Source organism: Sander vitreus, chromosome 6 (assembly GCF_031162955.1).
Source record: "Sander vitreus isolate 19-12246 chromosome 6, sanVit1, whole genome shotgun sequence".
In the NCBI taxonomy this organism is placed as follows: Eukaryota; Metazoa; Chordata; class Actinopteri; order Perciformes; family Percidae; genus Sander; species Sander vitreus.
Genome location: NC_135860.1, coordinates 21204292 through 21229703, shown reverse-complemented (window position 1 = coordinate 21229703; position 25412 = coordinate 21204292). Strand labels below are relative to the sequence as shown.

General features: G+C 42.6%; 1 protein-coding gene across 1 annotated transcript in view; it reads right to left on the bottom strand.

Moving 5' to 3' along the window:
* adcy2a (adenylate cyclase 2a) overlaps positions 1–25412 on the bottom strand; it is an 85765-nt gene that overhangs the window by 13932 nt on the left and 46421 nt on the right. Inside the window, exons 8-19 of the mRNA XM_078253421.1 lie at positions 24577–24735; positions 23706–23838; positions 23439–23615; positions 23300–23343; positions 23028–23108; positions 22665–22734; positions 22330–22427; positions 22013–22097; positions 20050–20187; positions 18855–18974; positions 18563–18747; positions 2139–2223 (exon numbers count right to left, since the gene is read on the bottom strand). Coding sequence (XP_078109547.1) covers positions 2139–2223; positions 18563–18747; positions 18855–18974; positions 20050–20187; positions 22013–22097; positions 22330–22427; positions 22665–22734; positions 23028–23108; positions 23300–23343; positions 23439–23615; positions 23706–23838; positions 24577–24735 — 1375 coding nt within the window. The remainder of the gene's footprint in view (positions 1–2138; positions 2224–18562; positions 18748–18854; positions 18975–20049; positions 20188–22012; positions 22098–22329; positions 22428–22664; positions 22735–23027; positions 23109–23299; positions 23344–23438; positions 23616–23705; positions 23839–24576; positions 24736–25412) is intronic.

Here is a 25412-nt window from a genome sequence, read left to right as displayed (position 1 = left end):
TCAGTAATTCCATTCAAAAAGTGAAACTTGTACAATATATACATTCATTCCACACAGACTGATATATTTCAAGTGTTTATTTCTTTTACTTTTGATGATTAGAACTGACAATTAATGAAAACCCCAAATTCAGTATCTCAGAAAATTAGAATATTGTGAAAAGGTTCAATATTGAAGACACCTGGTGCCACACTCTAATCAGCTAATTAACTCAAAACACCTGCAAAGGCCTTTAAATGGTCCCTCAGTCTAGTTCTGTAGGCTACACAACCATGGAGAAGACTGCTGACTTGACAGCTGTCCAAAAGACGACCATTGACACCTTGCACAAGGAGGGCAAGACACAAAAGGTCATTGCTAAAGAGGCTGGCTGTTCACAGAGCTCTGTGTCCAAGCACATTAATAGAGAGGCGAAGGGAAGGAAATTATGTGGTAGAAAAAAGTGTACAAGCAATAGGGATAACCGCACCCTGGAGAGGATTGTGAAACAAAACCCATTCAAAAATGTGGGGGAGATTCACAAAGAGTGGACTGCAGCTGGAGTCAGTCCTTCAAGAACCACCACGCACAGACGTATGCAAGACATGGGTTTCAGCTGTCGCATTCCTTGTGTCAAGCCACTCCTGAACAAGACACAGCGTCAGAAGCGTCTCGCCTGGGCTAAAGACAAAAAGGACTGGACTGCTGCTGAGTGGTCCAAAGTTATGTTCTATGATGAAAGTAAATTTTGCATTTCCTTTGGAAATCAAGGTCCCAGAGTCTGGAGGAAGAGAGGTGAGGCACAGAATCCACATTGCTTGAAGTCCAGTGTAAAGTTTCCACAGTCAGTGATGGTTTGGGGTGCCATGTCATCTGCTGGTGTTGGTCCACTGTGTTTTCTGAGGTCCAAGGTTAACACAGCCGTCTACCAGGAAGTTTTAGAGCACTTCATGCTTCCTGCTGCTGACCAACTTTATGGAGATACAGATTTCATTTTGCAACAGGACTTGGCACCTGCACACAGTGCCAAAGCTACCAGTACCTGGTTTAAGGACTATGGTATCCCTGTTCTTAATTGGCCAGCAAACTCGCCTGACCTTAACTCTATCTAGGAAGATGAGATACGCCAGACCCAACAATGCAGAAGAGCTGAAGGCTACTATCAGAGCAACCTGGGCTCTCATAACACCTAGGCAGTGCCACACACTGATCGACTCCATGCCACGCCGCATTGCTGCAGTAATTCAGGCAAAAAGAGCCCCAACTAAGTATTGAGTGCTGTACATGCTCATACTTTTCATGTTCATACTTTTCAGTTGGCCAACATTTCTAAAAATCCTTTTTTTGTATTGGTCTTAAGTAATCTAATTTTCTGAGATACTGAATTTGGGGTTTTCATTAGTTGTCAGTTCTTTCAACACTTGAAATATATCAGTCTGTGTGGAATGAATGTATACATTATACAAGTTTCACTTTTTGAATGGAATTACTGAAATAAATCAACTTTTTCATGATATTCTAATTATATGACCAGCACCTGTAAGCTGCTCTGTTTAGGCTACAAAACGTGCATGCAGGCTGAAATTCAACCCTGTGCGGTTTTGTTGGGATAAAGCTATAAGCAGAAGGAATATCCGCTAGCTGCTAGGCTAATGTGCAATGGTAAACACACAGAATATGGTACGCGCACATAGCAGAGCTTGCAAACTGTGGCTTTTTTGTCGACAATGCGAACGTTGTCAACATAACTCACTGGAAATCCAAAATACTTCCACACTTTCACACACTTCTGTAAAAGAGGAGGGGGCTCAAGTTCTGTCGATGGGTCTCCAGCATCTGCAGTTGCCATGCTATCTTTTGACTGGCTCTAGCTAAGTTACAGGAGGTTGACTGACTCAGAGCTCTTCAACACGTGTTTTTTTCTGCTTGACAAGCCGACGTGACATGAGGGCGTGGCAGTATCAACAATTCCATTTTTTTATTTGAAATTCAAGATTGTGACTTAATTTCGGTTGATTTCGATTTAAAATTGAAATCGTGACACCCTTAATCATAATGTAAGAGTAAAGCTGAAAACTAAATTATTTCAGAGCTGTGAAGGTGAAAATGTGCAGAAGACGGACAATAACATCATTCAAACTATTATAGTGTGGACTTACCTGTCTGGCAAGCACAAGCAGAGTGATGAAGAAGATAAAGAGGGAGATAGAGCCCATAGTCTTCAGGTCTTTAAGAACTCCTGGTCTTGAAGGGCAGAGAAAAAAAGAAAGATGTGTTTGTGTGTGGAGAACAAGAGAAGGCAAGAAAAAAAAGATAAAGACAGAGATAAGGAGAAAAGGTGACAAAAGATAAAAGTAAAAGTGGGGGGTAAAAAAAGTTAAAGACAGAGAGATGAGAGTAAGAGCATTTAATTAAAATCCAGATTACAATCAGTAGTCTGTGACATGTGTCACATGATTGGTTAGCAGACCATTTTATTCCAAGCTGTCACTCGGTTAAGACTGTCACTTCTGCTTTGCTGTGGTAAGAGGTTGTTTACTATTTGCATTTCAGTGGCTGAGCTTCCTTGCTGGGGTGCATTCACAAGGAACGTTTTCCAAAAGGCAATAAACAACGAGATAGTCTTCACCCTCTGCACTATGAATACACTTTAAGCTCTCGTGTTTCCACCATCATAATCCTAAAAATAGGACACCTGTCCAGGGCAGAATTAGGCAACCAAGCTACAGTTATGTCCTTATGTCCTAAGCATGCAAACATACAAATCTGGCTTCTGTGCATGCTCAAACACACAATTGCACAAACTCAAATCCCTAAACATACCGTATGAGAGATGATGTTAAAAAGAGATTAAAAATGCACCTATTTTATTATTTTAAATCATATATATGATTAAAATGATAAAATAGGTGTATATATATATATATATATATACACACATATATATATATATATATATATATATATATATATATATATATATATATATACCTATTTTTTATATATAGCAGTGAAGTCTGAATTTAAGCTCTGAATGTGTGATAAGACTCAAACAGGACTGCTGCATCCTAATTTCTGAAAGCACATTTTGCATATTAATAGACTTTTACTCTTATCTAGGGCAGAGCTCAGCAGACAACGGAGAAAACAGCCTGCAAGTTCTGCACTTGCCTGGTTCATTATCTAATCAATTCTTTACACAGAATGAATGGCACTGACTGAGGAGACAATTTCACATGAAGATGAATCAGAGATGGAAACAAACAGGAAGCATAATTTAATTCCGTTTCTGATGAAAACTCTAGTGACAGCATAGCAGCAGTATTCTTGTGTTTTTGTATGTGTTGTTATCTGTTCGAGCCCTCGAGGCTCTCATACAGTCAACTCAACATCGGAGAACGGTATCAGGATTACACACCCAAAAATGTTGTCTCTATCCTGCCGGAGATTCAGCCCCTGAGAGATCCCGGGGGAGTTTTCATCATCCCGTCAAAGAGGCGTCGGAGGCGATGCAGGGAAAACAAAACAGAAGCGGGACAAGAGGAGCGGCATGCAGGCTAGGCTAAGAGCTAACCCACACAGACCGCCACTACTGAGTCTCTTCCTTACCAACACTCGTCAATAAAATGGACGAAATAAGACGGAGGAAGGATTACGTCGCACAACATCAACAGCTGTGTGATAATCATCACAGAGACTTGGCTGGACAACAACGTCCCCAACACGACTATTGAGCTAGCGGGGCACTCTGCTTACCAGGCGGACAGGACAGCAGCTCCGAGTAAGGGCAAAGGCGGAGGAGTGTTCCATTTACATAAACGACGACTACATTATTGGGACCCACTGCTCCCCAGACTTAGATTATCTGGCTGTGAAATGCAGGCCATTTTATATGCCGAGAGAGTTCTCTGCCATCTTAATCACAGCTGTTTATATACCACCGCATGCTAATGCTTAGATAGTCCTGGAAGAGCTGCACAGCACTATCAACAACCAGCTGAATGCACACCAAGAGGGAACTGTGATTGTGGCAGGTGATTCTAACCATACAGAACTTAAAGGGATACTTCACCGATTTAGCATTAAGCTGTGTATCAGTAGAAACCAGGTAGTATTTTTGAATGACCGTGCTTCCCTCCCTCATGTCCCCCTGAGACGAGAGATCTCTGTATTGTGGGTCTGGAAAAAAGCCTCTTTATGACGCAAAAATCATATCATAAGAGGCATTTTTGCCCAGAGGCTATGGACTACAGCCAGTAGCAGGAGCTACTTCCGCATGTTTCCAACCCGCCCATAGGGGGTTGGACTGTCGGCTTTCCCCGAGTATTCCCGAGGCAAAACGAAGGTCAGCCATCTTGAAGCATCGCTAACAGGCTCCGTCTTTTCAACAGAAAACTTTTACAACAATTATGTGCATTCAAACTACCGCACATTTGTACCACCGGGATATATTGGTACAGATCGGAGAATATGCAGGACACTTTATTACAGACGAATACTCGACACACTACGGGAGCTTCGCCTGCTACGGAGACCAGCACCTCAGCCTGCAGTGTCGCTCGATGCCGCTAGCCGGGGAAAGGGACCTCGACAGCGGTGTGCAGGAGTGGAAAGCAGCTAGGTTCGAAAGCTAACGCTAGCCAGCCACCTGTTCCATCAATCCTGCTTGCAAGTGTCCGCTCATTAGACAACAAACTGGACTACATCCAACTTCAACGAAACTCCCAACACGAGTTCAGAGACTGCTGACAACTTTTTGTTGTTGTGGAAACTTTGTTGTGGCTGAACAACAGTGCACCGAAATATCAGACAGACGGAATCTGCGGCGGAGTGGGATAAAAAAAATCTACTGGGAAATTTCGTAGACCACCAGCCCTCAGGGGGTGAGGGAGAGATGAATGTTCGGAAATAAGAGGTTGCTGCGGCCCGCTGTACAGATTAGTTTGACCAGCGGTGGCCGGAGCGAGCAGCAGTGGTGGCCGGAGCGAGCAGCTGCAGCGGCCGTAGCGGGCAGTGGCCGGAGTGGGCGATCACGGGGGGACATCCTCAGCGGTGAAACGCGAACGGGGGCTGGAGTATAACCTAGCTAGGTGGAAAGCTAACGCTAGCCGGCCACCTGTTCCATCAATCCTGCTTGCAAGTGTCTACTCATTAGACAACAAACTGGACTACATCCAACTTCAACGAAACTCCCAATGCGAGTTCAGAGACTGCTGTGTTTTTGTTGTTGTGGAAACAACAGTGTACCGGACTATCCAGCCTGTTTCTCTGTTGCCGGGTAAAAGTGGAGATGGGCTGTGTTAACACAGACTTGTGCAGAAATTAGCTGCTTGTATCCAACTAAATGCTAACTGCTGGTGGAGTTTGTGACTTTTAAATGCCGACCATTCTACATTCCACGCAAATTTACGACTGTGTTTATAATCGTGTTTACAGTCCACCAAGCGCTAATACTAGTATGCGTTAGCTGAACTTTACGGAGCATATGTGTGGGCACTAGCTAAATGTAGCCTGTTGCGTATGTCGTTTTTATATAATGTCGTTTTTATATATTTTAAATGTGTAACACCACTAGAGCCACGGTGAAACGTTGTTTCGTGTATATGGTTGCAAATGACAATAAAACACATTTGAGTTGAATGCTGCCTCACTGTCTGTCTGTAAACGGTAGGCGTGGCTTGGGAGTGGAGTCTAAAGCAGCGAAGCAAGTGCATTCTGGGATTTGGTGTCTTTCATCCATATGAGCCAAAAACACATTTTCCGGCTTATCTCGGCCTAGAAGGCACCAATTTCTATACTTTTTTCACATTTATACTACATAAGTGACCCAATTTAAAGATATATTCGTCTTTCCAACGGTGAAATATCCCTTTAAGACCAAGTATGGTCTTACCAAGTATGTTAACTTCCCGACCAAAGACAAAAATACCCTGGATCAAGTTTATATCAACATTCCTAAAGCTTCCTAAAACAACACTGCACCATCTCCACACCTCGGCTTATCAGACCACATCTCACTGGTCCTGACTCCATCCTATAGACCCGTATCTGCAGAACAGGACCAGCTATCAAAACTGTACAAGTAAGGAGTGAGGAAGCCACCTCATTACTGCAGGACTGTTTTGACAGCACAGACTGGGAGGTGTTTGCAAGGGAAGCAGACTTGGATGAATACAGCTCAACCGTCCTAGACTACCTTAACTTCTGCACTGATACATTATTAACCACCAAAACCATCAAGGTGTTCCAGAACCAGAAGCCATGGCTGGACAGTAATGTGTGGTCTCTGCTCAGGGCTCGAGATGCTGCGTACAGGACAGAGGACACACTGGCCTACAGTAATGCCCAGAAGGACCTAAAGAAAGGCAAAATACAGATACAAGCAGCGTAATGAAGGGTACTTCACACACACAACGACAACCCCGGAACATGTGGAGAGGTATTAAAACCATAACAGACTACAAGTGCAGCACCCCACATGCCTGCCATGACAGCACACTCCCTGAAACCCTGAACCAGTTCTTTGCACTTTCTGAATGGCAAACCAACAGAGTGGGGGGCCAACTGACCTTGCCCAGGGAGGAGCCAGCACTTGTCCTACAGCGCCATCAGGTGAATTCCACGCTGAGAAAAATAAACATCTCTAAAGCAGCAGGACCAGACCAACAGGAGTGTTCACTGATATCTTCAACCTTACCATTCAACAGTCTGTTGTCCCTACCTGCCTTAAATCCACCACAATTGTGCCTATACCCAAACAGACAGCAGTCAACAGTCTGAATGACTATCGCCCAGTTGCTCTGACCCCAGTTATTATGAAGTGTTTTGAGAGGATTATACTATCCCACATCAAGTGCATCATCCCCACATATCTGGACAGCCAACAGTTTGCCTACCAAAGGAACAGATCTACAGAGGATACAGTCTCAATTGCACTTCATACAGCTCTGTCCCACCTGGAGAATCCAAACACATATGTTAGGATGTTATTCATTGACTTCAGTTCCGCCTTCAACACAGTAATCCCCCACAAACTGAGCAACCTTGGATTAACAACCCCACTCTGTTCATGGATTTTGGATGTTCTCACTCAAAGACCACAACATGTCAGATTGGGCAACCAGACTTCAACAATCATTATGAACACAGGAGTGCCGCAGGGCTGTGTTCTCAGTCCAGCCCCCTTCACCCATGACTGCACTCCCATTCATGCCTCCAACACTATAGTGAAGTTTGCAGATGACACCACTGTAGTGGGACTGATTACCAACAACCAGGAGGCCCACTACAGGGAAGAGGTCCAACATCTGGCCGAGTGGTGTACAGACAATAATCTGGTCCTGAACACAACAAAAACAAAAGAGATCACTGTGGACTTTAGGAGATCCAGGAAGACCACACATCACCAACTTCATATAAATGGTGAAGTGGTGGATAATATCAAATTCCTGGGAGTACACATCACCAAAGAACTCATATGGTCCGTCAACACATCCCACCTGGTAAAGAAAGTGTTTCTCAAGAAACTCAAACAAGCCGGTCTCCCCTCTCAGCTGCTGGTCAACTTTTATCGTAGCACAATAGAAAGCATCCTCTGTCAGTGTGCCACAGTGTGGTAAGTTGGGCTGCAGCTATCGATTATTTTAGTAATCGATTATTCTACCGATTATTCCATCGAATAATCAAGTAATCGAATAAGAAATACTTAGTAAGAAATACTTAGTAAACAGCAATAGTAAATATTTATTATTGCTGTGTACTAAAAAAAAGGAAACCTGTCTTTTGTATATATACAAAAGACCCTTCCCCCTTCTTGCCTCTGGCACTTTGCACTGGATATGCAAAAGAGCTATTCACTAAGCCCAGGTAAATGTGACTATACAAAGCTTACAGCTGGGCTATTCAACTACACTGTTCTGGGGGACACATTTTCAGATGCCTAATACTGAGTGAGGAGAAAGAATAAAGAATGCAGACATCACCGGCATAATGACGTCATTCACGTGCATATTAAGTGGCCAGGCTGGGGGGAGGAGCCAGTTTGTCTCCAGCAGCAGCTAAGTTTCCAAAGATTAGTAGCAAACTAATAAACAGTTAGACTACAAACCGACACCTCTCGTTTTAGCTTGTTGGTAAAACATCGCTATTTGCAGAGTAGCATGCTGTAGGCTAGTTGTGTAAAACAGCGCAGTGGACGAGAGCAGCAGACGTTAGTTAGTTACCTTGTGTCGGGTTCGCTCCGTGGAATGGATGAGTAGACTGGATGTTTTCTACAAAGATGATGTAGTAGCATGTTTGCAGTTTAAAATGATCCCAAACTTTGTAGTTTTCTCTTGCCTGTCTCTTCTCCTAGACCCTCGCTATTTTCGTCTTCCTTCATTTGTAATCTGGGCCGTCAGTCTCGTGCATAGACAGTATATAAACGGTCTTGTGTCCACAGAAGCGTCAACCTGTTGTGTGCGCTAGTAATTATCCTCCGTGCGGAAACACAGTGAGCCGTACAACCTTAATTACATTGATTTAACGAAGCTTTGAGGCAAAGAATTTTGCATCGATGATTTTTGTTCGAGGAATCGTTTCAGCCCTAGTGGTATGCCAGCTGCACAGCAGAGAACGAAAAGTACCCGGGTGGTGAAAATGACACATGAGGATTGCAGGAGCAGTGCTCCCGGACCTAGATGCTGTGTATGCTGGCCGCCTATAGAAGAGAGCCAGTAGCATCAGCATGGATACTACACACCCAGGACATTGTCTGTTTGTCCCATTACCATCTGGAAAAATATACAGAACCATCAAAACCCAGACTAACAAACTGAGGAACAGCTTCTTCCCCAGAGCTGTAGCCTCCATCAACCCCCCCACCACCTCCATGCACAAGCACATATATACAACCTGTAGCTGCTAAGGACTACTGTCATGAAAGCACGATATCACTTTAACAAAACAAAAAACTAAACAAAAAAATCTGCAAATGCTCATGAGTACTACGTCCAATGCCTTTTTTATGTCTTTTATCTTGTTTTATTATTTATTTACTGCTGCTGCACTGATTGCCACCAACGGAATTTTGTTGTGTTCATACAATGAAAATAAAGTATCTTGAGTCTTGATAAAGAGTTTTACAATTATAGAAATTACCAAAGTTTTTCAATTTGTCAGTTCTACACTTAACACATTCCCATGTTGTACTACTGTTGACCAAAGCTGTGTGAAATGTATTGGCTTAGCAGGAGGGGAAACTCATTAAAATCACATTGTGGTATTTTAATTTCTTTGGACAGGAAAGTCAATAACCAAAAAACAACTTCCTTCCTCTGCTAGAAATCAGACAATTTAGACTTGAATTGATGTTGATGATGCCGCATTTGTCTGACAATGACAATAAATGAGTGATTGAAGCTGCAGGCTCTGACAAGTTGTGTTTTGGATATTACATCCAAAGGACTTATTGGCAGGGCTTCCAGCATAAAAATCTGAAAATCTCTTCATTTTCCAGTAAGACCACAATGGGCATCATAATGTCCAAATACTTATTTCACTATTCGCTGTCTATGGAGCAGCTGCAGGATTTGTCTGCGGGTCATCACTACATTCTCTCTTGGCTGAGTTGTTACATTTTTTTGCTGTCTTAACCAGAGTTAGATGAGAATGATTTACAATTCTGTCTCTGTGTATCCAGTACAGAGGTTAGTCTAGTGTTGTGAAAAAAGTATACAGCTTAGTGGTTGTGTCAGCAAGGTAGATAGAAAGAAATAGAACTCTTTAGCCAAATCCAGATGAGTATTGAACAGTATTTTCTGCGACTGGAAAAGGCACATGTTGAGGATGAGGACCAGCCTGAACCGGAGGTATCAGTCTGAAACAGAGCTGAACAGTCCGACCAGTGTAATTAGTTATGTTATTAATTTGATTACAATATTTTCAGGCTTCAACCAGTGGAAGACAGGGTCAGGGAGAGAGAGAGAGAGAGAGAGAGAGAGAGAGATAGATTTGTTAGGCATTGAAGTAGGAGAGGAGGACCAGAGGACCAACTCTTTTCCAAAAGTCGCTAAAAGTCGCTAGATGACGTCATATGCTCATTTGCATATTTTTGACGTCATTACGCAATCATTTGTATACAGCTTAGTGGTTGTGTCAGCAAGGTAGATAGAAAGAAATAGAACTCTTTAGCCAAATAATCACAAATTCAATACAGGAATTTATTTTACCTTATAATTATTACTTAGGTAGCCTATCTTTGAAGTAAAAAAAAGAAATTCTACAAAGGGAGGGAAAAAGATCGATAAAGAATTCTCAAAGAAGGCTGGCTTGCCCAGGTCCAGGCCAGCTCAGCGGCGCTTTCTCCCGTCGCGTCCTGCTGTCTCTCCAACCTACACCAGCACCAGCACCCGCACACCCTGGTCCCCTTCTACCTGCCTGCGCACTGTGAGCAGTGCTGCTGCACATGAGGAGAGAGGGGAGAGGCTGCTCCGCTGCTCCTCAGTCACAGAACAGAAGACTGTTTTGGCGGCTACAGGAGAGAAATACCTTGCGTGCTCGCTGGACAATACTGCCGACTTTTCTACAGAAAGTCGCCAGATTTGTCGCTAGTCGCTGTTTGAAAAAAAGTCGCTAAGAGGGTCTGAAAAGTCGGAAAAGTCGCTAATCTAGCGACAAAGTCGCTAAATTGGCAACACTGAGGAGGACAGCATCCAACAGCGTGTCCTCCTCAGTTTTTGATACTTGATTGTTACGAAAATAAGTATTCCCCCTCTCCCCCCCCCACAAATTGCTTTCTAATCTGTGGGAAACACTGAGTGTCATCATGCAGCATTATGCACGGGTTCACCGCAGCATTTATATGTTTACAACATATTGTGATTGTACACCTTGCCAAAATCACAGCATCAACTAGTGGTAGATACGTCTCGCCTTCTTTAACATGTGGCCCGACTGGGTCTCACGGTGAACGTCGAGAAGAGTTCTCTGACTCCTTCTCAGTGCATAACCTTCATTGGTGTGGCTCTGAACAGCGTCACTATGAAGGCCTGTCCATCACTGTGAAGCATAGCCGACATCCTCCGCCTCCTTCCCCTTTTCCGAGGGGGCAGGTTGTTACCCTACGGCCATTTTCTTTGCCTCATGGGCAAGTTGACAGCTGCCTCGGCTGTCGTTCCCTTGGGCTTACTGTCACTGCGCCCTCTGCAGAGATAGCTGAACAGTTTCCGCTTGGATGCCAAGTGGCACAGGTACAGGAAAGTCCCGATGGGCAGAGAGTTTGTTTCTGTCGAAGGGGGTGCCCATGGGCTCTGTTCCCTTTTGACGGGAGACTGTCACGACAGACGCCTGCCTTTCAGGATGGGGCACTGTGTGGCAAAACAGGACAGCTCAGGGCCTGTGGTCTGCTCACGAGGCCCGCGAGCACATCAACGTGCTGGAGCTACGGGCTGTGCACCTGGCTCTGCAGCATTTCCTGCCATACCTGAGGGGAAGGCACATGCTCGTCAGGTCGGACAACACCTCGACGGTCTTTCACATCAACCACCATGGGGGCACCAGATCTGCACAGTTACTGCGGGTGTCCCAGGCTCTTCTGACGTGGGCTGCCTCCCGCCTAACCAGCCTACGGGCAATGTTTTTACCTGGAGAACGGAACCAGGTCGTGGACATCCTCTCTCATCAGGAGCCTCCACCGGGGGAGTGGTGGCTTCATCCAGATGTGGCACACAGGATCTGGGGTCTCTTCGGCACGGCGGAGGTAGATATTTTCGCTTCGGCAATGTCGACCCATTGCCCCCTGTGGTTTTCTCTGACGGAGAACAGCCATCTTGGCCAGGATGCGCTGGCTCATGCGTGGCTTCTTCTGGTGGCCCCCTTCCGACTTGGTTCTCCCTGCTCCACAGTCTCTGCTGCGAGGAGCCCTGCTGCCTCCCTGGCAGGGAAGACCTCCTGTCTCAGCTGGGGAGGGGGGGGGTCGGAATTGGCATCCTGACCCCTGCCGCCTTCAGCTGTGGGTTTGGCCGCTGAAGGGCTCGACCCGCTGTTGACAGATTGCATAGAACCTGTCAGGCATACTATCCTGAATGCCAGAGGACTGTCTGTCTGCTGTACGGGTACAGGTGGAAACTTTTTTCTGAGTGGTGTACGACTCGTAATGGTGACCCAGTGAGTTGTTCTGTGCCTGCCATCCTTGAGTTTCTGCAGACCCTCCTGGACGGTGGCCGGTCTCCTTTTACCCTGAGAGTCTATGTGGCTACTATTTCGTCGCAGCATGTTGCGGTTGATAATAACACTGTGGGGTGCCACAGGCTTGTATCCCGCTTCTTGAAAGGGGCTCTGAGGTTGCGCCCCACGAGCGTCCCAAGGGCTCCTGCATGGGACCTGCCTCTGGTGCTGGACACCCTATGCTTGCCTCCCTTTGAACCCTTGGCACAGGCAGAGCTGAGGTGGTTGTCAGCCAAGGCTGCATTTCTCCTTGCCATCACTTCCGCAAAATGTGTTGGTGAGCTACATGCCTTGCCCGTGAGTGATTCCTGTTTGAGATGGAACTCGATGGCTCAAGTGTCACTTGTGGCCTAATACGGCGTTCCTCCCTAAAGTGCTGGCACGCTCATACCTCAATCAGCCAATCCACCTGGCACGTTTTGACCCCCCTTCCAGAGAAGGAGGGGACGTGTCGAATCTGTTGTGCCCTGTCCAGGCCCTTAGGGCTTTGTGGACGCTACCGCCTGCATTGGTCAGTCTGAGCAACTTTTCGTCTGTTATGGTGGTCATATGAAAGGCAGTGCTCTCTCGAAGCAGCGCCTGTCCCACTGGATTGTGGAGGCCATTGCCTCTGCATACAGAGCGAGTGGTCAGTCCCTACCATCCGGAGTGAGATGCCACTCTACCAGGAGTGTCTCCACGTCGTGGGCAACTCTGAGAGGTGTGCCCTTGGAGGAAGTATGTGCACGTTCTCCCGTTATTACAGGGTGAATGTTGCCACCCCCCATCCATTTGGCGAGGTCCTCTGCTGCATCCTTGTGAGGTGGGTACTCAGGCTTCCTCGTGACTCTGTTGGTATGAGTCATCCAGTGTGAAACACTCCCTCTGGCGGTCAGTAAGGATGAAATAGAATGAAAGTTACAAATGTAACTACGGTTCTATGAATCCTGGATGACCGCCAGAGTTCTTGGTCACTCAGAATCTTGCGAACCCGCGAGAAGATTCTGTAGGAATGAGCTCAGGGTTGACACCGGAACTTAATACCTTGGCTAGGGTCACTCCGAGGTCACAGGTGACTTTGTTGATATAAATACTTGACCTGCGCAAGCGCGATATGGAATATATTCAGTGTGAAACACTGCTTCTGGCAGTCATCCAGGATTCATAGAATCGTAATTACATTCATAACTTTCGTTTTAGATATCTTTTTAAATTCACCTTTTAAGGATATTTGTATATAACCTGATCCCCATGTGTTTCATATGAAAATGTTCAGAACAAACTCAGCTTTGAGTTTGTGAGGCCAAAATTTGTTACAGAGCAACGTGTAAAGAGATAATTTGGCCCTATAGCTGAAAAGTTGATGCTCGCTTTTTGAAATTTCTCAAATCTCTTATGAAAACAAGCCTACACTCAATTGTTTGGGTGCTTGAAATGAATTTACAAAAGTCTTGGGTTCACGAAAGTAGCGTAAATAAATAAATAAAATAGTACATAAATGTCTAAAATGAAATTTAGTTACATCTCTTTTTCTTCTTATTATTTTTTCGGGCATTTCTGCCTTTAATGATAGGAAAGCAATGAAAGGGGGAAGACATGCAGGAAATCGTCCCAGGTCGGACTCGAACACTGGACCTTCTGCGTCAAGGCATGAACGTCTGTATATGTGCGCTCACTCTACCGACTGAGCTATCATGGCCACATTAGATCACTTTTTGAATACGAGTGTTGTCAAACATCACTTGGACTCGCCGGTACGTCTTTTGTCCTCATAGGATTAATGAGTTATTGTTACCATAGCAGAGTATAATGAGTGCACTATGGACTTACAGTAACTAACATAAGCTGAATGTGTAAAACACCACAGTTCCAGCCGTACATTAACAACGTTGTATTAAACTCGTATTTCCATGTTATTAATGTCAACAAGCATTGTTGATAGTTTTTTTTATCATTGAGGAAGAAAAAAGGTCTTTGGTGAAATATCAGAAATGCTCCTTCTCATCTCAGCTGGCTTATCGACAAGTGTGTTTGATTGACAGCAGCTGGAAGGCTGTCAGGGACTAGGGACAAAGTAAACAATCTTGCGCTGTAGCTTATATGTCATGGGCAGACAGAGTGTTGTTAGCAGTGATTTGACGTTTAAGGACCACACCAGCATCTAAATGGACCAAAGTGACATTTGAAGCTACGTTGACATGCTGTTCTGCAGCTGAGCAGCTAATTAGTGATTTAAACTGTAAACTCATGTTAGCAGTGCACTTTTCCACGCTGTAAGTTTGTTTGGTCACTCGTTGAACAAGCTAAGTTGCAGGACAAGACATGTGTTCATGTTTGTAAGTTAGATAAGATGGAGAATTTGGCAGAAAAGCTAATGGGGGTTGTTGTAGTGGCTGTTGTGTAGCAGGCTGCTGTCTCTGGCTCAGTGTGACTGTCTGCTCTGCTTTTGGCAGAACACTGACGTTACTGCTTTATCCAAGATTTGATTACAAATTAATGCAAGACTAGGGACACCATTGTGAAACCAAAAAAATATATATAAATTTCTCCCTTTTGGTTTCTGATTTTTTTTCTCAAAGGAGAACACAGAACTAGTGATTTACAAAGCAGATATGTATTCTGCAATAGACTGTAAAATATGAGGGTTGTTAATTGTATATTTAAAGCCCGAGCACAAAAGTGCGAGGAACCTATTGTTTTTTAAAGAATTATTTTAGGGGCTTAAGATGGTTGAAAACTCAGTTGGCACATATGTCAGACCTGGCATAAATTGCAATTTTGTGATTTGGCTCGGGCATGGCCAGCAGGCTCCATAACACCCCCCTAACACACGCCATGGTTCGGATAGTTTCTTTTATCTTTACAGAATTTGGTGGGAACATTGTCCTCATCTTTAGGAATATATATAATTTTTTTAGCTTGACAGAAAGTCAGCCATTTTTGATTTTGTACGTTAAAGGTGCAATATATAATACTGACAGCTAGTGTTTAAAATAGTTACTGCAGTACAAATTCAAAATACTGGAGAAAGTCGTCTCCCCTGCCCCCTCCTCCCCAGACCCGAAGTTCACGGAGGTTGCCAGGCTGAGACCGGAGCATCCAACAATGTTGCTAGACGCTTGTCTCACATAGCCAGACATTACTTACTTGCTGGCTATATTGACATAAAAAGCCTGTGCTCACACGGAGCTCTGTACCCAACTGACAGACACACTTTTTCGGCTTAGAATTACAGTAGTAACTGCTAAAAACTCCACAACCTCGCCATCCTCTCGACACGGCAGACAGACACACTTCCTCAGCTTAGAATTACGATAGGAACCGCTAAAAATAACACTACCTTGCCGTCCTTTTCCAACCGACTGAAATACACACTTTATTGACTTAGAATTACAGCAACAATCGCTAAACACACTGCAAACTCACGGTCCTCTCTTTCCAATTTACAACCCCCCCTCTCTTGGTTTAAAATAACTCACCGTTGTCGGCTACGGCCACTGAACAGGCTACACATTGTAAACAGCCGTGGCCCGCTTGCCTGGTCCTCCGGTAACGTTAGCAGGGTTAGCATGGCGGCGTTAGTCAGGACCAGTCGGGATCCCTTTACTGGCTGTGTTTCAATTGTTTGCGAGTAACTAACTTGGGTACTCTAGCAATATAATTCAATGTGAGTACACAAATGTTGAAATGACATAAAATGCCCGTCCCTAGTGGCTGTTACAAATTAGCCTGAAGCTAATGCTTACCTGTTCAGGAGGAAATTAGCCAACTCTGCGTCCTTTTGGGCTCTATGCTGTCTCTCTCTTCTTTCAAATAGAGGGTTTTCACGACGCGTCATCAGACCCGAAGTCGCCATGTTGGAGGTACTCCGCATCACAACAAAGCACAGGCACTGAAGTAGATCCCAAACGGCGTCAAGGAAAATGGTTAATTATTGCCGTGTTTTAGGTTGTACCAATAGGTCAGACCGAGAAAAACATTTGGAATATTATCGACTTCAAAAAGTTATTAAAAAGGGAGAGGAATTCCAGAAGTTATCAGAGGAAAGGAGGCGCTTGTGGTTGGCAAAGCTCAACCAGAATCTACGAGGGAAAACTCTGTCTTGTTCGGTCTTTGAAATGAAAAAAAAACTATTGAGAGTCACTTGGCTACACCTTGAGTATCACAATGATATCATACGGTTAGGTTGATTAAAGACGTTAATGCATTACTTACTTTGGCCTTCACAACACATTGGTCGTTAATGACTTGGTACTGCGTCTCCCTCACCCATCCACACATCTGGTTATAAGCCTCCAAACTTTTGTAGGATTTAAGGTCTTCCACTGTGTATGGGCTCGGCGAGAAAACCAGGTAGTTGACTATATCGGGATATGCAACTGAAGGAAGAATCACCGGGTCGCCATGGATCCAAGAAGAGGGAGCCAACTAGTAGGGATCTGCACCGCCAGTAAACTGTAATTTCTCAAAATATCGTGCCTTTTTTAGTGGTCCAAGTCCTTCCATGCCTTTGCATCTTGGACGCGTTTTGATGAGCTTTTCTGTTGTTTAGACATAAAGTATTAAAGTATCCAAAGTGCACAATACTCCATTATTCCATTCAGTTGTTTACACCGAGTGCCTCCAATATGGCCGCGCATCCAGGTTACCGCCCAGAACGTGACGTGAAAACGTGACGTGAAAACCCTCTATACATCTCCAATATTTACCCAGGGTTTGTTACGTCTCTGGTCTCCGGTTTTTTAGGGCGCTGTGGCGGTTCTACATTGAATTACACCCAGGCCCCCCATTCAAGCGCTGATTCTGATAACTTATACTGTCATATTTTGTGCAGAATTGTGTTCATTGATTTTGAAAATGTTGGAGGTGGAGATTGTGCACCTTAAAAAGTGTGTTTCCTGTTGTAATTGCAATAGTTAAATAACTGGATTCTCTTAAGTGTGTTTTTCAAATGTTCTAATGAAGGATTTGTGCAACTGAGAAATATAATTTTGTCTTTCACTTATGTTGTTATAATTATATATATATGCACTTTAAGCCAGATCACGGGCGCACGCCCTTTAAAAAAAAAAAGTAGTCAAAAAATGTTGCATTTCAGATGGCTGACACAAACACACACGCCTATCAACTCGTTAATAAAGCCGTGAAGTAGGCTATCTTTCAACTCAGGATAGGATTGGAGATGAAAAGTTTAACTGACACATAACCGTGATCAGCTTCGTGGGTGCTCCGTATTAGCGGAGCACCAACGGTATCGGCGCCTATGCCCAGCAACCCATTCGACCCAGTGGTGAACTGTTCCCCGCTCCCCTTTCCCCTTCTCACACAGCTTCACTGTGCATAGTACCTTCTCAGCAAGCAGGGGTGCCAATTTGCCAATTCCCCACACGGTGAAATGATAGATAATACAATAGAAAACTGCTTAGAGGATTTTTTTTAAGTGCTCGTGCCGCCCCCCATGTGTCATGAAAAAATGCTGCCCCGGGCGGCTGCCCACTTAGCCCATGCCAAAAACCTCTACTGTTAGGGCGGTTAGAATCTATCTCCGTTGATCCTGTTCGTTTGTTTGCTGCCTTAATGGCTGTCCTAACGTTATACAGCTGTAGCGCGCTGGGTTTACATTTTTACAGGTATATCTGGCAACCCGGCCTGACTGTCAAACTGGACAATTGATAACAACACACAGGCCAAAACACAAACGGAAATTGCGTCACGGAAATTTCAAAAGGAGAAAATACTGGCATTAGCATTGTTGTCAGAAAAGATAGTATTTCAACTTCAACAAAGTTTCCTTAATATCTGATGACGCATTGGGGTCATTTTTGGATTTATTACAGTAAATATATTACATATTGGACCTTTAATTGAAACTTCACATGCATAAGTGTCCAGGCCTCTGCATCTGCTGCACATCCATAATGAGCCATGGTCATAGCGTTTAATTTTGCTTTATTTGTGATAAATGTTATCTGTATCATTAAGATGCTCCAAGCGATCAATGGGTTTCTGATATTTACTCCGTGTTTTCCGACAGCATCTGTAGGGGCTTTCTAGTAAGAAAAAATAAGGGTGTGGAGGAAATATTGGCATTGAGAGAAGCCAGTTTAAGTGGTTTTGGCACAGGCAAAGGATGCCCCCAGGTGCGTCCACTTAGAGCTTTTCTTGTCTCGACTAACAGGAAGAAGACCTTGAGGTAGATGGTCTTTCTCACATTTCTCTTATATATGATGGTTTTCCATTTACTCAGAATCGCACAGGATTAAGAGCAGATGGCCATTGTCTCAACAAAACTTCATTTTCTCTTCTCAGGCTACCTCAACACTCTCCTTCTCCCGCCTTGACTGTCTTTATCCTTTTTTGACTCTCTCTTAAACTGTATTTTTTGTCACTGTGCACCTACCTGTCCAGGCTTTCAGTCTTGTACAGAAATCTGCTATATTCATCCAGCAGAGGGGCATGTGTTTGTAGAATAATGACGTTGTAAACCACCACAGCAGTCAACATGATAATCATCTTCAGCTCGTAATTTATCCTCAGGAACACAGAGCAAGAGATGAGACCCAGTATGCAACTATAAATTAAATACTAGACAGAAAAAAAGAGACAGATATACAGATTGGTTAATTTATTCAAGTTATCAAAAGATAATAATGAATTTATAGAGAATCATGATAATAATAATCTGCACTTACAGGAAGGTAGAAATTGTTTTTTCCTGTGAAGGTGATTGGTTGTCCATTGGGGTAAAACAATGTTTCATTGGATGAATTGTAAACAGGAACAGGAGGTAACAAATTGTCTTCCAAAAAGAACTAGAAAAAGAACACAAGGTCAACAGAAATTAAGAGTTTGCCACATCTTCGGACAGTGTGAAAAAGATCTTTCCATTTAAATCCACCACAGGAAGAAAAACCCACACAATTCACATGCAAATTACAAACACACTTTCCCTGTCTGCTTGCCTTGCACGTCATCATGTGAAAAGACAAACTAGTCTACATTGTATTTGCAGGAGGAAAATAGAGTTGTGTTAGATAATAGGCCAATAGTGACAACCATTCAATAATGTCCTTTAAAGTGAACCTGCAGGATAAGATGAGGATTGGCTACCCCACTGAGCAAAGCCAAATTAATTTGGCTCATCCGCCCTGAGCAATTGACCCACGTGAGGCGCAAAACAAGATTATAATCTCTGGAATCGATTTGTGCGAAGGTCTAAACCAGGGTCCTGACACCATGCTTTATCACACAACTTCCCCACAAGCCTCAGGCTGCTATTTCACCTTCATCCAAGCCTTTTTTATTTAAACCTCTATCAGATAAATCTAAAAATTGATGGAGAGTAAAATAATAAAATTGTTATACACATTATTTCCTTATCACTACATGCAAATGGTGTCGGCACTGCAGTATTTTGCTGTTTAAAACAAATGATATACTGCCTTGCAAAAGAAAACAATACCAAGAAAATTATTTTCTGTAGTTGATTATGTGGTTAAATATCCAGTTAGTTTGAGGCGTAATAAACAAATGAAATGGAAAGCATAGAAATACTACATTAAAATGCTAGTGCATCCACAGCCCTTCACTGTGATGACATATATACCACTGTGTAGTATACTCCGTAAGATTGCAACATTAATTAATTTATTAATAAGTTTGTTTGATGAATAGTAATATGATTTTGAAAATGTGGTTCCTATTTGTTTACATCACTTCAGCCAATTTATTTATTTTATTTGTGGGACATGTTATGTTCCATTCCATTCTAATTACACTGCAGTTACTAATAAGGTTTTCATCTGAAGGGTTGTGATACTCCGTTCCAAGTGAAGCCTAATTGGTGTTAGCTCTCACTTATTGCAGTACTTGCATATAAAAGCTTACCATGTTAAAGACTGCCATTATGAGTATTAGAGCTGTGGTTGTCATGGTGAGAGTGATGCGGGGCCATGGCTTGTTGGCAATAATGACTGATGACCTCAACAGCCACATCAAAGAAGTGGAGGCACTTTTACTGGAGTGCTGCAGGGACACATACACACAACAGCACACCAATACAAGAATGTATGAGTCAAAGTACAAAAGAAGTAATTAAAATATATAAATAACGCACATATGCATACGAGCAGACATAATAATCATTTCTGTTGAGTAAGGACAAGTACTGTAAAATAAATTAAATATATAAAAAGTTCACACCCTGACATGCCTATTACTGATTAAATCCTGATTGCCTCAGCAGTGCCAATAAACAAGTTCAAGAGGCATACAATTATGAAAAGAGAGGTCCTATCAATGTAATGGTGCATGTTGCAATATATTTTAAACTATATGCAAAAACAGCTCTATGACCACTTCAAGTGATTCAATCTTATATAAAAACATCTAAGCAAACCATATGTATAGCTACCAACAAACCATTCAGTGTAACGACAATTTTCTAACTTTCATGAGAACAAAAGCAAAGCTTTGTTAACTAGCTTCCACCTCCTGCTTTGCTAATCAAACCATTATAACTGAGGGCAAAGTTTGTATGCATTCAAGAGCAGTACACAATGTGCAATCATGCTCTTCATTTTAACCCAGCAATATCACCGGACAGGCAACACACTATATAGCTTCTTTTTTTTTTTTTTTTTTGATGCAAAAATGAAATCTTCCCATGCTTCAGCAAATGCTGGCTGGGCCTGTTACAGTCAATTACTTTTCCCCCTTGCAGCGTTGCCTTCAGCTAAATGTGTTTCATTGCGAAACAATGACAGTGAAAGCCCAAATCATTTGCTCAGTCATCTCACAGCAATATCTGAGCATCGCTGAGGCTGAGTGGATGTGACATTTGAATAGCTCAGGGATGTATATTACAATACAATAAAGTAAGGATGGCACATTGTATTTTGCACCAGCAGAATCACCGGAAATGTAGAGCCAGTGGGGCACATTTTGTTTTGAAAACAAGGCATTTGCATGCAATGTTCACCTCTAGTCCAGCAGTTTAAATAATAATGACCTAAATAAAACATGAATGAGAATTAGAATAAGCCAAAGTAAGATAATCTGCTAGGGTTGATTTAAGTAGAAGCTTTCAAGTTACACAGTCACCAAAACAGCAGAATATACAAGTTAGTTAATCAAATAGACATGTTTGACCTTTCTAAAGGTACCCATCATCATTACCTACTAAACAGTGAAAAGGTCTCGGAAAGAAATGCTATGTAGGTCAATACCTTACTTTGTGATTGGGAATGGAAGAATAAGTACAGTACATGCATAGTGAAGCATGCTGGTGTCGTTGCTGCGAGTATAACAATTTAACTGACTGGTCACAGCCCTTTCTAAATGATTTACAATGCAAACATACTAGGTATGCTGTAAACCCCAGAATCACAACATCCAGTTAAGACTGCTGTTTTCGCTATATGGGGAAGCAAATGACGCCATTACAAAGAAACAGATTTAAAAAAAAAAGTATGACATTTCACCAACTGATCTATGCATGTCTTATTGATGGCCCAAAATTAAAGGGTAATTGTCTGCTGAAGCATACACCAAAGCACTGGTGTGCACAGGCTTAACTTTTGCCCCAAGGTCACACCAGAGTGGCACTTGTGTTAACCGGAGGCCAACAACAAGGGCACTTAATGGGCTGTTAAGCTGACCGGAGAGCACTTGGACCACTCGGACCACTCATGACATTAGGACCTTAAGAAAAGAAGTGTACCATTAGAGAGCGGACATATCCTAGTTAAGTACAGGTTTAATATAAAAGGACACTTAAAAAAACTCTGCAAAAGGTCACTACTAAAACAATGATACAGTCATGACAATAGAAGTAAATGGATTTACTCACCAGGAAGTGCCCAATAAAACATATGAAGAGGATCAAGGAGAGGATAAGAAAAGCTATTCCAAAGGATATCCCCAAGACAGTTGTCCTAAAAAAATACATCATCAAGTTTACCAAGTTTAATTCACTGAAAGTTTAATGTAATTGTGCAAAATGTCATTAACACTGCTCTTAGCTCAAAATGACTTATCAAGGCATGGAAACATTATCAAGGGTAACTGCATAATAATACATATACTGTTTTCCACACTAACACAGAGTAAAACATTGGGTCAACAGTTATTTTACTCCTGTAATACTTTGAAATAAAGCACACGTACTTTGGAAGGACGAGAATCTGCACAATAAAAATGCAGAAAAAGATCAAACAGGCGCAGGTGATATAGTATTTGAAGGCCGGCAAGTTTGTTGCTCTGTACTGAAAGGATAAAAAGAAGGTCAAGTTTCAACAAAAAGGCTTTTAAAACTGATATCAGGGCTACAAAAGTGTCTCAAGTGTGCACACCTTGTAATTTACAAGATTTCAGGGTAAGCAAAATGTAGGCAAAGGAACAAGCAGTAACAGTATGTTCTTAAGTCTTTTTAAAACAACTTGTCCAATACTGTATATCCACTGAGGGGTGAATGATGCCAATTTACTTGTGCTGCCTCTTACCTCCTTCTCCAAGGATTTGTTGTGAAAGAATAATGATATTCTTTGGATGTCCTCTGACTTGAGCCACTGTCTGGAAGCATAACGATATAAGATAACACATAGTTATAGACCAGATAAAAGGGAGAAAACAGGCACTGTTAAAAATAAATTGTGTTTTTACAAAAAATTTAAGATAAACATTTTTGAATTTGTTCAGAATGTTCAACAGGTGGCAGGTATTCAATAAAAAACAGTAAGATACAGTTTATGCCATAATTTGCTTCAATGTGCCATATTTAATCAGTTACATTTTTTGCATGTATTTTTGCACAATCATATTTAAGTCATCAACATTTGTGTTTGTTTTGTTTTAAATGACCCTACTTTTGCGAATTTATCCCATCAAAGGTCCTGATCATCCTCTCGTTAAGTTCCTCCTCAAACCGTTTCTTCTGAGACTTTGTTCTTTAATGAGTAAACAGAAGAAAAAAAAGACCAAATATCTTTTAAGTTCACATAATATTAGTCACACACATCAAAGCCTCTAGCAGAAGTATAGTCTTAATAAACATCTTGTCGTCTGTCTCTGTACTGTTAGGAACGAGGATAATCCTGCCAAAGAAAATTGTTCCGGAGCTGTAAAATGAGCTGCTTGCCTTTCTGATCTCCTCTGGAAGTGATACTGCCCCATGGGCACATCCTAGACACAGAACAAGAGGAGAAAATGGGTTACAAGCTACAGCTGAACCTCCCCATCACCTAAATCACAACATATATATACCAAAAATTACACACAGCAGTGTTGATCTTCCCATTCTCATTAGTCATGCTGTCTCTGTGGTGCAGGTTGGCAAAGGGCTTGGCTGCTCCCCAGGACTCCAGGTAGCGGGTCATCCTGACGGAGGCTCTCATCTTTGCCCCGTCTACAGTGTGTCTGGGACGGTAATGATACTGTGGGCTCCGATGCTCCACCTGGACAAATATGGAAATAGTGTCATTTAATTGCATTTTATTCAATGTCCAGTATACATTTCAATGGATATGATAGATGTGCTACGGTACCTTTGGGTTGATGACCAGATAAGTGATGACTCCATGTTCCTTCAGGTAGGGGTCTCTTTCTTGCCCATCCCCATCTTCCACCTTATAGGCATCATTCAGGTGCTCCAGTGTCTCTGAGGTAATGTGGACTCGCCTAGCAAGAAACAGTTGTGTAAGTGGCTTTCTATGAATATTAAGAATGGTTCTCGGTATTCTTTTGGTACAGTATCATTCAGTAGAAACTGACCATAACTACTCCGGTACTAAAAAAAACTGCATTGGCTACAACACTGAATCACCTTCAAAATCCTGCTAAAAGTCCATAAAACACTTAATTGCTTAGCTCCGCAGTACATCTGCCTTGCTAACATATCATAGCCCCATCAGGCCTGTCAGGTCATCAGGCAGAGGTACTCAAGCTGTACCCAGAATGAAATCTAGGTCCGGTGAGGATGCCTTCAGTAACTGTGGTCCTGCACTCTGGAACAAGCTGCCTGATGGCCTGAGGTCCATTACAACTGTGTCCACATTCAAAAGCAAGCTCAAAACTTTACTATTCTCTCAGGCTTTTGGTTATTTACTGACTGACTGACTGTGACTGTCTGTCTGTCTGTCTGTCTGTCTGTCTGTGTGTGTGTGTGTGTGTGTGTGTGTGTGTGTGTGTGTGTGTGTGTGTGTGTGTGTGTGTGTGTTGTGTAGATTGTCTTGTTGTGTTGATGCTTATACTGTATCCTTATTTTTGTTGTTCATGCTTATATTTTTATATTTTGTCTTTCAATGTAAAGCACTTTGAGTTTATGAAAGTGTGATGAAAGGTGCTTTATAAATGAAATTGCCATTGTCATTATGCAAATGGTAACAAGTGCTTCTGTTTTACTTCCGGTTCACTTACCCTGGTACGCCTCCTGCTTCCATATGATTGGCCAGTGTGACATCATGTGACCAAACATCATATTGCCATTTCTGAAGTCCAATCACACCACAAAGGACATTCCCAGAGTGCACACCGACACGCATGTTGATGTCAACCCCAGTGGCATCTCGCACTTTCCTGTCATGTACCAAAAAACAAGTCTTACTAATGTGGAGTAACCGAAAAATCATCAGCTATATACCTTGTTAGAAAAGAGGAAATTCTTCTCTCTGACCTTTATGGTATTTTTTTCTTTTCTCAATTAAACTTTATTATTTAAGGTCTTTCTCTCTCTTTTAATTCTGTTGCAGCCCCCTGCCCTTTGTCTCAGACTGACACCTAAAGGTGAGATAGGACCTCACACTTACCAAACATTTCATGCAACTAAATTGGCAATAAAAAAAAAAGTCTCTACATCTAAGCTAATACTTAGCAAGTACTTCATCATCATTACGGGTATGGATGCTTCAATACATGTAGTTCAAAAAGCACTGTGCTTAAAGGCATATCCAAACAATCTTTGAAATGCAGGTAGTCAAAAGTAATACCTAAATAGTGTAATGAGACTCTTGAGAGTCTTCAGGGCGTAGCTGAGTTAACAGACACAAGAATCAGCATGAGGCAATTTCTTTGCATTTCATTTCTGCATTCATGTGGTTGGAGGTTGGAGTATGATGAATGAGCCACTGCTGTGCATGTTTCTTTATCATTTATTTCCAGCCATTTTATTTCTGGTCAGATATTTTAACATCACTGATGCCAAAGTTGTACCCAACATTAGTACTGCAGAGTTGGGGGATGTTTGTATGGTTGAA